The sequence below is a fragment of the Grammomys surdaster genome, unplaced genomic scaffold, assembly GCF_004785775.1.
Source record: "Grammomys surdaster isolate TR1022 unplaced genomic scaffold, NIH_TR_1.0 126198, whole genome shotgun sequence".
Taxonomy (NCBI): Eukaryota; Metazoa; Chordata; class Mammalia; order Rodentia; family Muridae; genus Grammomys; species Grammomys surdaster.
In genome coordinates, this window is record NW_021621003.1 from 4,898,526 (window position 1) to 4,912,828 (window position 14,303).

The window sequence follows — 14,303 nt, forward strand, 5'->3', positions numbered from 1 at the left end:
AGCAGTCATTAAAACTCTCCCAATCAAAAACAACAACAACAACCCCCCTCCCCCCTCCCCCCCCCAAAAAAAACCTCAAACAAAAAAAACCACCCCAGGGCCATATGGTTTTAGTGCAGAATTCTACCGGACTCTCAAAGAGCTAATACCAATACTGCTCAAACTATTCCACAAAATAGAAACAGAAGGAAAACTATTTAATTCATTGTATGAGGCCATAGTCACCCTGATACCTAAGCCATGCAAAGATTCAACAAAGGAAGAGAACGTCAGACCAATTTTGCTTATGAATATCAGTGCAAAAATACCCAATAAAATTCTTGCAAACCAAATCCAAAAGTACCCCAAAAACATAATTCAGCATGATTAAGTAGGATTTATCCCAGGGATGCAGGGATGGCTCAATATATAAAAATTCATCAACATAATCCACTATATAAAACAAAGAAAAAAATCACATGATAATCTCATTAGATGCTGAGAAAGCCTTCAACAAAATCCAATACCCTTTCATGTAAAAATCTTGAAAAGGTCAGATATTCAATGCACATACCTATACACAATAAAAACAATGTACAGCAAGCCATGAGCCAACATCAAATTAAATGGAGAGAAACTTGAAGCAGTCCCACTAAAATCAGGGACAAGACAAGGCTGTTTACTCTCTCCCTATCTATTCAATATAGTACTTGAAGTTCTAGCTAGAACCATAAGACAACAAAAAGAGATCAAGGGGATACAAATTACAAAGGAAGAAGTCAAGGTATCACTATTCATAGATGGTAAGATAGTTTACATAAGCAACCCCCAACATTCTACCAGAAAACTCCTACAGCTGATAACTTCAGCAAAGTAGCTGGATATAAAATTAACCCAAAGAAGCCCTCCTCTAAAATACAAATGATTAATAGACTGAGAAAGAAATTATGGAAACAACCCTCTTTACAATAGACACAAATGATATAAAATATCTTGGTGTAACTCTAACCAAGCAAGTGAAAGAACTTTAAGATCCCGAAGAAAGAAATTAAAGAAGATGTCAGAAGGTGGAAGATCTCCCATGCTCATGGATCAGTAGGATTAACATAATTAAAACAGCCATCTTGCCAAAAGCAATCTACAGATTCAATGCAATTCCCATCAAAATTCCAATACAATTTTTTACAGACTTTGAAAGAGTAATTCTGAACTTTATGGAAAATAAAACAAAAGAAAACAAAAAATCCAGGATAGCTAAAACAATCCTGAACAATAAAGACCTTCTGGAGGAATCACTATCCCTGAATTACAAGAGCAGTAGTGATAAAAACTGGATAGTATTGGTACAGAGACAGATAGGTCGACTAATGGATTCAAACTGAAGACCCAGAAATAAACCTACATACCCATGGATGCTTGATTCTTGAAAAAGAAGCCAACACCATACAGTGGAAAAAAGAAAGCATCTTCAACAAATGATCTAACGGGATGTCTACATGTAGAAGAATGCAAATAGATCCATATTTATTACTCTACACAAAACTCAAGTCCAGCTGGATCAAGGACCTCATCATAAAACCAGATACACTAAATCTAACAGAAAAGAAATTGGGAAATGGTCTTGAATGCATTGGTACAGGAAGACGATTTCCTGAACAGAACACCAATGGCTTAGACTCTAAGATAAACAATTGACAAATGGGACCTAAGTTTCTGTAAGGCAAAGGACACTGTCAATAGGACAAAACAGTATCCTCCAAATTTTGGAAAAGATAGTCACTAACCCTACCCATCTTATACAGGGCTAATATCTAAAATATATGAAGAACTCAAGAAGTTAGAATAAAAAAACCAAATAATCCAATTAAAAAGTGGGGTACAAAACTAAACAGAGAATTCTCAACAAAAAAAATCTTGACTGGATGAAAAGCACTTAAAGAAATGTTCAACATCCTTAGTCACCAGAGAAATGCAAATCAAAATGACCCTGAGATTCCACCTTACACCAATCAGGATGGCTAAGATCGAAAACTCAGGTGACAGCACACGTTGTCGAGGATATGGAGAAAGAGGAACACTCCTCCATTGCTGGTGGGATTGCAAACTTGTACAACCACTTTGGAAATCAATCTGTTACTGTCTTAGAAGATTGGAAATAGTTCTCCTTGAGGACCCAGGTACACTGTTCCTGGGCATATACCCCAAAGATGTTCCACCATATCACAAGCACATGTGCTCCACTATGTTCATAGCAGCTTTGTTTGTAATAGCCAGAAACTGGAAACAATCCAGATGTCCTTCAACCAAAGAATGGATGCAGAAAATGTGGTTCATTTACGCAATGGAATACTATCTAGCTATTAACAACAAGGACATTATGAATTTTTGCAGGCAAATGAATGGAATTAGAAAATATTATCTTAGCAAGGCAGTGGTGACACATGCCTTTAATCCCAGCACTTGGGAGGCAGAGGCAGGTAGATTTCTGAGTTTGAGGCCAACCTGGTCCACAGAGTGAGTTCCAGGACAGCTAAGGCTATACAGAGAAACCTTGTCTTGAAAACCAAAAAAAGGTTGTTCTTCCCAGCTTTCATTTCCTTCTCAGCACATTTATTGGAACATACTTTTGTGGTGGACCAGCTAAGACAACTAGCCTTGTAGGGCTAGGAACTACTAGATTTTTAGACTTCTAATTCACAGCTGACTGTTTCTCTGGAAGTGAACTACAGACGGATTAGGTGAGAGAGAGAAAGAGACATTGCCATTTCCTGCAACTCAAGCCTTGTCTGCATCTCTGACGTGGAGTCTTTAGGACAAACTATACAACCATGGAGAGGCCTTCGGGAAGCTCAGTCTCAAGCCAGCCTTTAATAAAGAGAAGAGAGACCCTGCGTGCCAAGACCAAGATAAAGGCCAAGCCCAAACACAGATCTGGTGTTACTCCCAAAGATCCTATAAGGCTGACTAGTTGCATCTTCCCAAAGCCTGTGACCATAATAACTGCACACCCTGGGAATAAAACCAGGTACAGGAAAGGTGAAGAAAAGCTGGAGAAACCCCAGCAGCTCTGTGCATTGAACAGACTCCAGAAACATCTAGTTGAAGACAGTGAAGCTTCATGTCCATCGAAACTTACAAACCCTGTAGAAAAACCTGCACTGGGAATACAGGATGAAGCCAAGGACCAAAACAGTGTTGAGGATCAGCTCAGTCGTGGAGAAGTCACCTCTGTACAACCCCCATGCTTGGAAAACACTGAACAAGTAGATCTTCAGCTGTCACCATCTTTCTCCAGTCGAGGGGTAACACTGCCATTGCCTCTTCATCTGTCACCATCTTACTGCATACAAAAAGTAACAACTTCAGACATCCAGAGACAGATCTGGAAGGTAAAGAAAGCCAGGAAGAGACTGGCAGAGGCCTTGGAGGCAGACAGGCTTGCCAGAGAGGAAGAGAACATGAGGAAGTAAAGATGAGAGACCTGTTGTAGCTTCTGAAAGTTCTTGAAGGAACTTTTTTGTTTAGGTTTTGTTTTTTTTGTTTTGTTTTTTGTTGTTGTTGTTGTTATTGTTATTGGTTTTTTTTTTTTTTTGAGACAGGGTTTCTCTGTGTAGCCCTGGCTGTCCTGGAACTCACTCTGTAGACCAGGCTGGCCTTGAACTCAGAAATCCACCTTCCTCTGCCTCCCAAGGGCTGGGATTAAAGGCGTGCGCCACCACCACCAGGCTGGTTTTGGTTTTTTAAGACAGGGTTTCCAGATGTAAATCCTGGTTGTCCTGAAATCATGTCTCTGCCTCCATAGAGTTGAGTTTAAGGGCAAGTGCCACCAGCACCCAGCATGTATGTTACTTGTATGTCTTTAGATAACAAATTTAATGTACTCAAGTCATTCCTTTTTATGCTTTTGGAAAGGCATAAAACATAATCAGTAGTATTTTAAATAATGGTGTTTCCAGTTTGGATAGAAATTCTGTAAGAGAGCTAGCTGCCAAACACATAGACCCTTCTTTCTCATCTAAATTCTATAAAATAAAGTGTTCCCTTTGCTATTTGGTTTGCTATCCCAGAGTTCTACTGTGGATCACAACTGACCAAAAGGTAGTTGCAGATGAATTTTTTACAGCTAGCTTTGTGAAGCTACTAGGTAGTTACAAAAGCTTAACTTAGGCTAGGCAGGCCTTGTGACATTGGCCTTGCATTTGATCTTCTGTTGCTCCCTCCCACGGGAGTGCTGCTTGCTAGGTGTTTAAGACTGGACCTCTGGTTGCCTCAGGCCTGTCAAGGGAGATAATCAGCAGGTATGCTAAGCCCCTTCTGTACAGCTGTTTCTATGATTTAACAAGTAGATCAGTTCATATTAGCTTTTCTTGGAGAAAACTTCTTTACTCAAAATTGTTCAATTTCAGGTTACAATTTTTTAAAATTTGGTCACTATAGGAGTCGCACTGGGTGGGCCAGGTAGACCTTGAATTTGATCTTTCTGCTACAGCCTGGTGAATATTATGATTACAGGCAAGAATTCCATACCCAGTTGTAATCATTTTTATTCACTTTCAGTCCACAAGAATAATCTAGCCTAATGGGTTATTTACTGTTTTATACTAAGTGTTTAAATTATTATCCCTTATATTAATGAACGGTGACCCACGTGCTGCAAGCTTTCTACACCATTGTCTTGGGGTTTGTTTGTTTTTGTGGAACTCTATAGCAATCCGAAATGATCAATAAAGGTTTCCATTTTAAATATAAGTCCAAAAAAAAAAAAAAAAAAGAAAACCAAAAAAAAAGAAAGAAAGAAAGAAAGAAAGAAAGAAAGAAAGAAAACATTATCTTAAGTGAGGCAACCCAGACCCAAAAAGACCTTCATGTATGTACTTACTGATGAGTGGATATTGCCATAAAATACAGGATGCTACACCCCACAGACCCAACGAAGTTAAACAAGAAGGAAGGCTCAAGCAAGGATACTTGAATCTCACTTAGAAGGGGGAATAGCCATAGGAGGCAGAGGGAGGGAGGGATCTGAGTGGGAGAGGAGAGGGGGAAGGGAACGGGAGGGCAGGTGTAGGTATGAGGAGATAGGAGAGAGGGCCAGGAAAATAAATGGAAACCTGCAGCTACAGGGTGTAGGGGTAGAGGGTAGTAGGTGAGTGGGACAGGGGGAATCTCTAGGGTGTTCGAGACACCTGGGATTGGGAAAGCTCCTGGGAGTCAATATAAGCAACCTTAGCCAAGATGCCTACTTATGGGAATATAGACCCTCAAGGGACCACCTCCTGTAGCCAGGTAGGACTGTCAGTGGAGGGATAAGGACATCAACCCACCCACAAAACTTTCAACCCCCAAATTATCCTGTCTAAAAGAGATGCAGGGACAAAGATGGAACAGAGACTGAAGGAATGGCCAACAATAACTGCCCAACTTGAAACCCATCCCATGGGCAAGAACCATTCTCTGGCACTATTTATGATACTCCATTAAGCTTGCAGACAGGCGCATATTGTTCTCTGAGAGACTTTACCCAGCAGTTGACTGAAACAGATGCAGATACCCACAGACAAATATTGGTCAGAGGTCTCGGACTCTTATGGAAGAGCTGGGGGAGGATTGAAGGCCCTGAAGGGGACAGGAACTCCACAGGAAGACCAACAAAGTCAACTAACCTGGAGCTCTGGAACCTCTCAGAGACTACCTTACATAGCAGATGTGCAGCTCAGTTTCATGTGGGTCCCCCAACAAGTGGAGCGGGAGCCGTTCCTAAAGCTGTAGCCTGACTGTGGAATCTGTTCCCCAGCAGGGCTGCTATGTCTGGCCTCAGTGGGAGAGGATGTGCCTTTTCCTGCAGGGACTTGATGCACAGTGGTTGAGGGATTCTCAGGAGGGGCCCCACCCTCTCAGAGAAAAAGGGGATGGAGGATCAGGGAGGGACTCTGTGAGAAGGGAACCGGGAGGGGCAGTGTTTGGTATGTAAATAAATAAACCAAATAGATAAATAAATAAACAAACAAATTCTAAGAGAAGTTTAAATGGGAGAACAGAAATAAAGACCTCTTAAAAAAATTACAAGATGACTGACATGTAGAATTCTGTGCACATTGAAGTATATGACTTAGTAAGTTAATGGCTTGTTCATGTTTAAGTTTTAAGTAAATTTATGGGGAGATGGTTCAGTTAGTTAATTGCTTGCTGTGTTCATTATGAGAACATGGGTTCAATTCCCAGCACCCATTTGAGACTCTGTGCAGAGCATCATCAGTGCACCATGGCTGTAATCCCGTGGCAGCAAAGCTGGAGCCAGAATTCCTGCGGCCTGTGCTACTTTTGCCAGATGGGTGAGTTCCAAGTGCAGCAAGAGACCCTGTTGCAAAAAATAAGATGGAGATTAAGTCGAATCTAAGCATGCTCCATACTGTCCTTAGTTGGTCACCCTCCAACAGTTATGGAAGTGAAAGAGGGCATTGCTATTTACTGGTCACAATTTCCCAGTGGTGATGCCAAATGCTTGTGGTCACTCAGTTTATATCCTACTTAGGGAACAATATAGAGGATACATCAGGTGTCTGGACCTGGTCTGAGAAATTATTTAGTGAACTACACATTCAATACTACCACATGGAATTCTCACTTGAACACTTCAAATGGAAAAATATAGCTCATAAAAATAAGCCAAACATTTAACACAAGAAGCATAAATCCCAGTGTAACAGAAGAACTGCAAAAATCAAGATAATGTAACGCCTCCAAAGATGACTTATCCCTATAGCAATGGCATCTACTTAGAGTGAATTGGATGAAAACCAAAGAACTCAAGATAACAATTATAGGCAGGTTAAAGACATGAACAGCCTAACAAGAAGGGATAAGGATGGAATGCAAGAGCAATCCAATAAAATAGATGAAGAATATATGGAAGAAAAACCAGTCTTATGTCTGGAAATAAACAACAACAACTAAAACAAACTACAATCAAATAAAAACCCCATGGAAAGTCTCAGCCATAGATGGAAAAATGATAAAACAGAGTTTGAGCCTGCAGACAAGAGGAGGCAGCACAACAATCCAGCAAGGACACAGATAAAACAGTAATGATAGGGTAGTAATTCTGAGAAGTGACAGGGAAAAAGACCAAATTTATGGGTTATAGACTCTCTTTCTACTGACATAGAAAACATTTTTTAAAGAATCGGAAGATTCTCCATAGTCAGGAAAAGAGATGCCAAACTACATAGCAGAGCCGTCAAGGGTATCAAGCAGACAAGAGTCAACAAGACCCCCATATTATAATTAAACCATGAATATACAGAACAATAAAAAGTATACCAAGAATGGCCCAGGACAAATAGTCACATATAAAGGCAGATCTATAACACCATATTATCCAGTGGGATAACCAGATCTTGCAATGATGTATCTCACGTTCTGAACAGTAACTGCCACCCCAGAATACTACACCCAGCAAAACTATCTAGAAAAGGAGAAGTATGTCCATGATAAAAGCAGACTGAAGGGATTTATGATCACTAAGCCTCCCTCTGTCCCTTACTTTTTCAGACAGGCTCTCATTGTATAGTCCTGCACAGGGCTGGCCCTCTACTCTAAATATTCCTACTTCAGCCACTCAGATATTGGGGTTACAGGTTTCTGCCACTATACCTGGCTACTTCTATATAATTCCCAATTTGATAACTTTCATTTCTTTTTCTTGGTATATTGAATAGAATTACATTCTCAAAAATCTACCAATGTTATTTTCTTTATCCAGCAGGTCTTAGGGCCAGAACATTTAATATTTAAGTTGGATATTGACTACAATATTTAAGTAGGGTATTGATTGTATTCTTTAAAAATAGATTTTTTTTAACCAAACAAAAGCAATTTCCTCCATTACATATTAACTGAATACTTTTAAAAAAAATCTTCTAAAATCATGGTGGGTGCTGAATTTTGTGAAATACTTTTTCTGAGTCTTCTAAAATGATGACATGGTTTGCTCCACTGTGTGTATGATGCATGCATATACGCATGTACAATGTGTGTACTATTTATGCTTACTTGTCTGAGTGTGAGTATGTGAATGCCACAGTGCACACCATATGGAGGTTGGAGGAAGCCTTGGGTGCCAGTTTGCCTTCCTTCTACCTTCTCTGAGATGAGGTCTCTTTGTTTTGCCACTTACACCAGGCTTGCTGGCTGTCCAGCTTCCAGACAGTGCCCCGCTGTGCCTCCTATCTTACCAGTAAGAAAGCTGGGGATGACAGATACCCATCACAGCCTGTTTTACAAGGGCTCTGAGGATTTGAGCCCAGGACCTCACCTTTCCTTGTATGGAAGTGCTCTGACCCACGGATCTGTCTCCCTTGCCTTAAATAATTCATAATTTTTCAAAGTTAAAATATTTAATTTGAGCTAGATCATGCTTGTGCATATCTTTAATCCCAGCACTCAGGAGGCTGAGGCAGGTGGATCTCTGAGTCCAAGGACAGCCTGGTCTGCAGAGAGAGTTCCAGTACAGCTACAGAAAACTAAAACTCTAAAATAAAATGCACACTTCATACTTAAAGATGTATCACTGGCTTGGGAATGGGGAGTCATGGGTACAGAGTTTTGGTGGTGAGAGAAACATTCTGGGAATGGATAGAGGGGATGATTGTGTAACACTCTGAATGAACCTAAGGGCAGTGACTATGCATTTAAGAATGGTTAACATGGATACAATTCGGCCTCAGGAGATGACTCTGGTAACATACTTGCTGCATAAGTCCAGCAATCTAAGTTCAGAATTCTGTGGGCTAGCTAGCTTGGTGTATGCAGAGGCAGACAATAAAGAGGCTGTGTCTGAACCAGAGGAAGGCAAGTACGGACAGCAAAAGTAGCCTTTGTGTCTATACGTGTACCGTACCTCACATGTGTCTGCACTCACACGAGTGAGTTCTCACACAAATATGTACACATGTATCACACACAAACAAATAAAATACTTTCAAAAGTGTTTAAAAAAAGAAAAATTAATGAATGTCATCTTCAACATAGAGCTGTCCTACAAAAGAAAGCTGCTAAGAAAGATGAAGGTGTCAGAGAGCTGAGTCACTGAGATTCCTTCAATCTGCCTCAAAGGAATGGCATGAAACTGTTAGTAAGAAACAAAAAAGTAGTGAGAACTGTCTTTCAATGGTCTTATAAAATTTAAGACTTTACCTTTTATGTCTTCTGCAACAGAACCCTTTTTGAATAGTACTATGGTCCAAGTTAAGCTGCAGCATCTTAGTGAGACCAATCATTCAGAGCTTAAAGCAAAAGGAATTGAAAATTTAAATGCAGGTATGGTGAATGCTTTAAACACCAAATACTGTTTTTATAATGTTTCCCATAAATGAAGATTCAATAAAATGTCTTTTTTTTTTAGGCCACAGATGTAAATTGTTTTATGGTGATTCTACCCTTCAGTACCATGCATTCTTGGTTGAAACTGGGTTTAATAATTCCTCGCCTCGTTTGTTTGATGCAGTGTCTCACAGAGCCCAGGTTGTTCTCAAATACTCTTTGAAGCTGAGACTAGCCCAGAACTCCTGATTTTTACCTCAGCCTCCCAAGTGCCAGGATTTTAGTTAAGCACCATTCTAATAATAACCTTGATGAAACAGTAAAGATATTTTAACCCTGACACTAGAAGACTAGTTTATTTAATAATCCACATCATAGGATGATCTGAGCCCCTAAAGCACTTCTTTTTCGTATGGAAACACTGTGGCTGTCCTGGAGAAAACCACTCCTTCCCACACCCCCATAGGACAGTACTTTCTACTTGACAGGCAAACAATGGCTATTCAGACTTGGTATGCAGTTGTATTTTTTTTTTATGTATACAAAATAAGCCTATATCTTTAAACAAAACAGTTACCAATTAAATGAGATTTTGAACTTTCAAGTGAAAATGAGCTTCTGGGAAATTGCACACACTTGCATCATGTGTAACGTCTTCTATAGACTAGACCTTCCTGAAGAGATGGTGGGAGACTAACATATGTGATCTGGACTCAACTTTATAAAATACAACATTTTTGTATATAGTATTTAACTTTTTAAAAAATTCATTTATTCACTTTACAACCCAGTATCAGCCCCTCCTCTTCACCTAGCACCCCTTCACACAAGTCCTCCCCCTATTCCACCTTCCCTCTGGGTGTTAACTTCCCACACCCCTTCTCTCCAGCACATCAAGTCACTGTGGGACTAAGCACATCCTCTCCTACTGAGACCAGACAAGGCAGCCCTTTTAGGCAGGCAGGCAGGCAGGCAGGCAGGCAGGCAGGCAGGCAGGCAGGCAGGCAGGCAACAGGCTCAGGAACATCCCCTGCTCCAGTTGGTGGGGTTGGGGTGTGTGTGTGGGGGGCAGACCTGCACGAAGACCAAGCTGCTCATCTGCTAAATACAACATTTTGAAGATCTATGACTAACTTTTTTTCAAATGATCAAGGCATAATCTCATAAAAAATTTCCAAGTATTATACAGATTAATAAAAAACTCACTCATTGCTTTAGATTCTTCATGGTAACTAATCTTTTAGCTTTTTAATCTTCTGAGTTTTGGTATAGTGTTATAAAAACATTCACAATTATCTGAAATACTTAAAAAAGCCCTCCATTTTCTAAATGTATAATTGTGTAAAGTTAGATTTTCTGAATTTATTTCAATCTGAATAACATATCCTAACACACTGAGTGCAGGGGTAGACATGAAAACCCAGATGTCTTCTACCAAGTCAGATATTAAGGAGACTTGAATAGTATAGCATGCCAATCTGCTAATTTTAAAAAGAAAATATGTTTACTCAAAAGGGTTATTGATTTTATATGCAATGTGTTTGTTTTTTCAATGAATTAACAGCTTAATATTTTAACTTTTAACATGTTCTATGGTAATAGAAGCATACTACAAAGCTCCTTGAGGACCTTGTAAATATTTAGGACTCTAATAGTCTCAAGATCAATTTGAAAACCACTGCTCTAAATATTATAATGTACACCCTTAACTTTCTATATTCTTCTATCATTCATTGACAGTAGATACAGCATACAGAGAACATTACCTATTACAGCTACATATAGAAACCTCACATTCTGTATTTTTAAAACTAAAGAAATTTGGTTTATCTGCATATTAACTACAGTGTTCTTCATTTCTGAAGAGCTGAATTCAAGGCAGTTCATTTTTCTACAGAGTGTAGAATGCTCTTAGCATTTCATGCAATCCAGGTATGCTCATTGTTTTTCCTTCATCTGAATAAATTTATTCCTTTGCTGTTCTTCAAGAATATTTCAAGCTTGGTGTGGTGGTGCATTCCTTTAATGCCAATACTTAGAAGGCAGAGGCAGGAAGATCTTTGAGTTCTAGGCCAACCTGGTCTATGTAAAGGGATCCAGGACAGCTAGGACTATACAGGAAGACCTTGTCTCAAATAAAACAATAGAAAGAGTATTTCACCATAGCTGCAGATCTGAGTTGAAAGTTCTCCTTCCAGAATTTGAGGATGTTACCCTGCTGTTGGCTTCTCTTATTTGAGATAAATGAGTACCATCTGAATTCCTGTTCCTGACATGTGATGACTCATTTTTCTCCAGCTGAGTTTAAGCAACATGATTGCAGTGTGCTTAGACATTTTCTTATATATTCCTGGGTAAATCAAAGTTGATGGGGATTTTCTTAAAATTATAAATCTTTTTTTCTTACAACAAAATTGGAAAATTTAAGTCATTTCTCCAAATACTTTTTCCAACTTCATTTTTTCTCTTTTCCTTTGGTTACTCTAAATATTCAAAAGTAGATCTGTAGGTTTTTATCATTATATTTCTGTATTTCCCTCACTATCCTTTGTTCTTCAGTTGGTTAATTTCCATTGGTTTAATCTTTAAGCACACTGACTCTTCCTCTCTAATCCAGTCCAAGTGACTTGTTAAGTTTTAGAATTTCTATTTGTTTTTATAGTCTATGTTTCTCTTAAGAATGCCTATTTAATCAAAATATGTTTTCCTTTATACCCTTGAACACACAATAGACTTTTGGACAAATACAAGATCTATGTCATCTTGTGGGGAGATGTCTAAAGCTCTTTTGATTGATTTCTGGGTGTGAGTTATGTCTTCCATTTCTTTATACAGCTAGTTGCTTTAGATTGGGAGCATTGTAAAAGACATATTTAAGAGAGTTGAAATTCTGTTATATTCCTCTAAAAATGACTGTTTTAGCAAACCATAAAATGATTGGTAGACTTGATCTCAGGCTGTTTCCCATATTAGATATGAGCTAACTTCTTTATCATTCTTCTACAGTCTAGACCATATCTAGTGTTAAACAAAAATTTGGCATAGGATATAACCAGAACGTGGTGTTTCTTCTACGAAGCTGTCTTTATCCCCAGGCTCCCAGTTAGCTCCCACCTGGAATAGCATGAGCACTGCATTTTCTGATTTTTCAAGCTCCCCAAGGGTGGGGGTCAGACTAGAAGCAGTAAAAATCAGGTATCTGGTTCAGTACCACATTCTTCTAAGTGTTTCTTTGCGGTATCTTCAGTGCTTTTGATATATTAGCCTAAAGCTCATCATTCTATCCAGTAGGAGAAATTTGGTCATTATCAGAAGCAGAGAGCTGCACACATTTTTAAAAAGTCTCACAAATGTTATTTTCCTTTTAAAATTAAAAGGCCACGCTAAGCATTAAAAACGAGAAAAACATTTTCAGCAAATTTAAAAATAAGTTTTAAAATTCTAAAACCTGGATAGTTTCAGAAATAACATCACGCTGTTAAACCACAATGAAATTAAGCCTTTGACCCCTATGATCCTGACACTGCAGTCCAGATAGCTTTTATTGGGTAGACCTTCTGATCACAGAAAAAAAATCAGTTCTGATAAGAAAGCCCAGTAGAGTATAAAAGTATAAAGGAAAAAAAACCACTTGAGTGTTGAGCTCACACTATATAAAGTGGCATTTTTTCAGGCTGTACCTTGCTCTAGGAGAGTCCGTCTTGCAAACATCATCTAACTGCAGTTGGAACAGAGTTATAGAAGTAGGACACTTCTGCATTCTGCTGTGCACATCAACAATACCACTCATCACGAACCTCTCAAGAGGCACAGACTGAAAAATAACATCCTTAAAAGTACATCAGGCAGTAAACTTATCATGGTAAAATGCACCCACAGGAGCATATAGGCATATCTGAGTCATATGAGGAAAGCCAGGCCTGAAAACTCATGAATGCACTAGACCAAGGAAGGGTGCAACACTTTCCTAGACCCCATAAAGAAGGGGACACCTAACACTGCCATGGCAATAGCTCCTACCAGCCTGTAATCTAATCACACAGTGTATGCACCATGAGACCAGCAGGCAGACTCCAGACCATCACCTCAGCTTTAGCCTGTTTCAGCCCACTACTGAAATGGCCTATTCCAACTGCAGACTGCTCTCAGTTTGTCGGTCAGGAGAAGTCATAAAAATTATGAGTAATATTTTACATACGTGGTGCTAGGGATGACAAATACATCTGTGAAGCATTCTGTACTTTTGGATCTTAGAGAAAAGTCACTCTCTATTTTCTTGAGCCCGCCACTCTACAGAGGATATGCAAGGTTTAAAACAAATAAGGAGACACTTAAGAATGTCAACAAGACCCAGGCACAGTGGCGCACGCCTTTAATCCCCTCACTCAGGAGGCAGAGGCAGGCTGATTTATGAGTTCAAGACCAACCTGATCTACAGAGAGAGTTTCAGGATAGTCAGGGATAAAGAGAGAAATCCTGTCTCAAAAACTCAACAACAACCCCCAACAACAAACAAACAAAAACAAACAAACAAACACAACAAACTGTCAACAAAATGTACTAAGGAAACTAAATATTAGACACAATATAATCATTCATACACTTAACTCATAAAAATAAGAGAGGAACACTACATAAGAATAAAATGGCGCTCCCTTTCTGCAGGTCTCTTAGGAGATCTGCTGCAACCAGGGCAACAGGTAAGACAACCACCCAAATAACCACAGCAGCAGGGATCCCCAAGGAGATCAGTGGATGCAGAACCCCACACTTCCACTTGAACCCCATCTCCCTTCCAGTCTGCACCTCCACTGCGGCAGATCAGTGTTTCTGTCCCTCTCAACACCCCACAGTCTGAAGGTCTCCCAGAAGTTCTGCTGCAGCCAGGGACATAGGAGGCAGGCCCCAGACAGAGACACCCAGGACAGTTAACACCAGAGGTAACCAGATAGCGAGAGGCAAGTACATGAATTTAAGGAACAGAATATACTTCGGCACCATCA

The 14,303-nt window shown here is 39.6% G+C and overlaps 2 protein-coding genes across 2 annotated transcripts in view; one reads left to right on the forward strand and one right to left on the reverse strand.

The window, feature by feature from the left end:
• Positions 1–14,303, reverse strand: part of Gpr137c (G protein-coupled receptor 137C) — a 70,575-nt gene that overhangs the window by 10,857 nt on the left and 45,415 nt on the right. The window lies entirely within an intron of this gene.
• LOC114613366 (methyl-CpG-binding domain protein 3-like 2B) lies at positions 2,808–3,449 on the forward strand. The gene has a single exon (XM_028758652.1). The coding sequence runs from the start codon at positions 2,808–2,810 to the stop codon at positions 3,447–3,449; it is 642 nt and encodes a 213-aa protein (XP_028614485.1).

Bases quoted from the DNA above. Each gene is read 5' to 3' on its own strand.
- LOC114613366 (XM_028758652.1), top strand. From the start codon at position 2,808: ATGGAGAGGCCTTCGGGAAGCTCAGTCTCAAGCCAGCCTTTAATAAAG.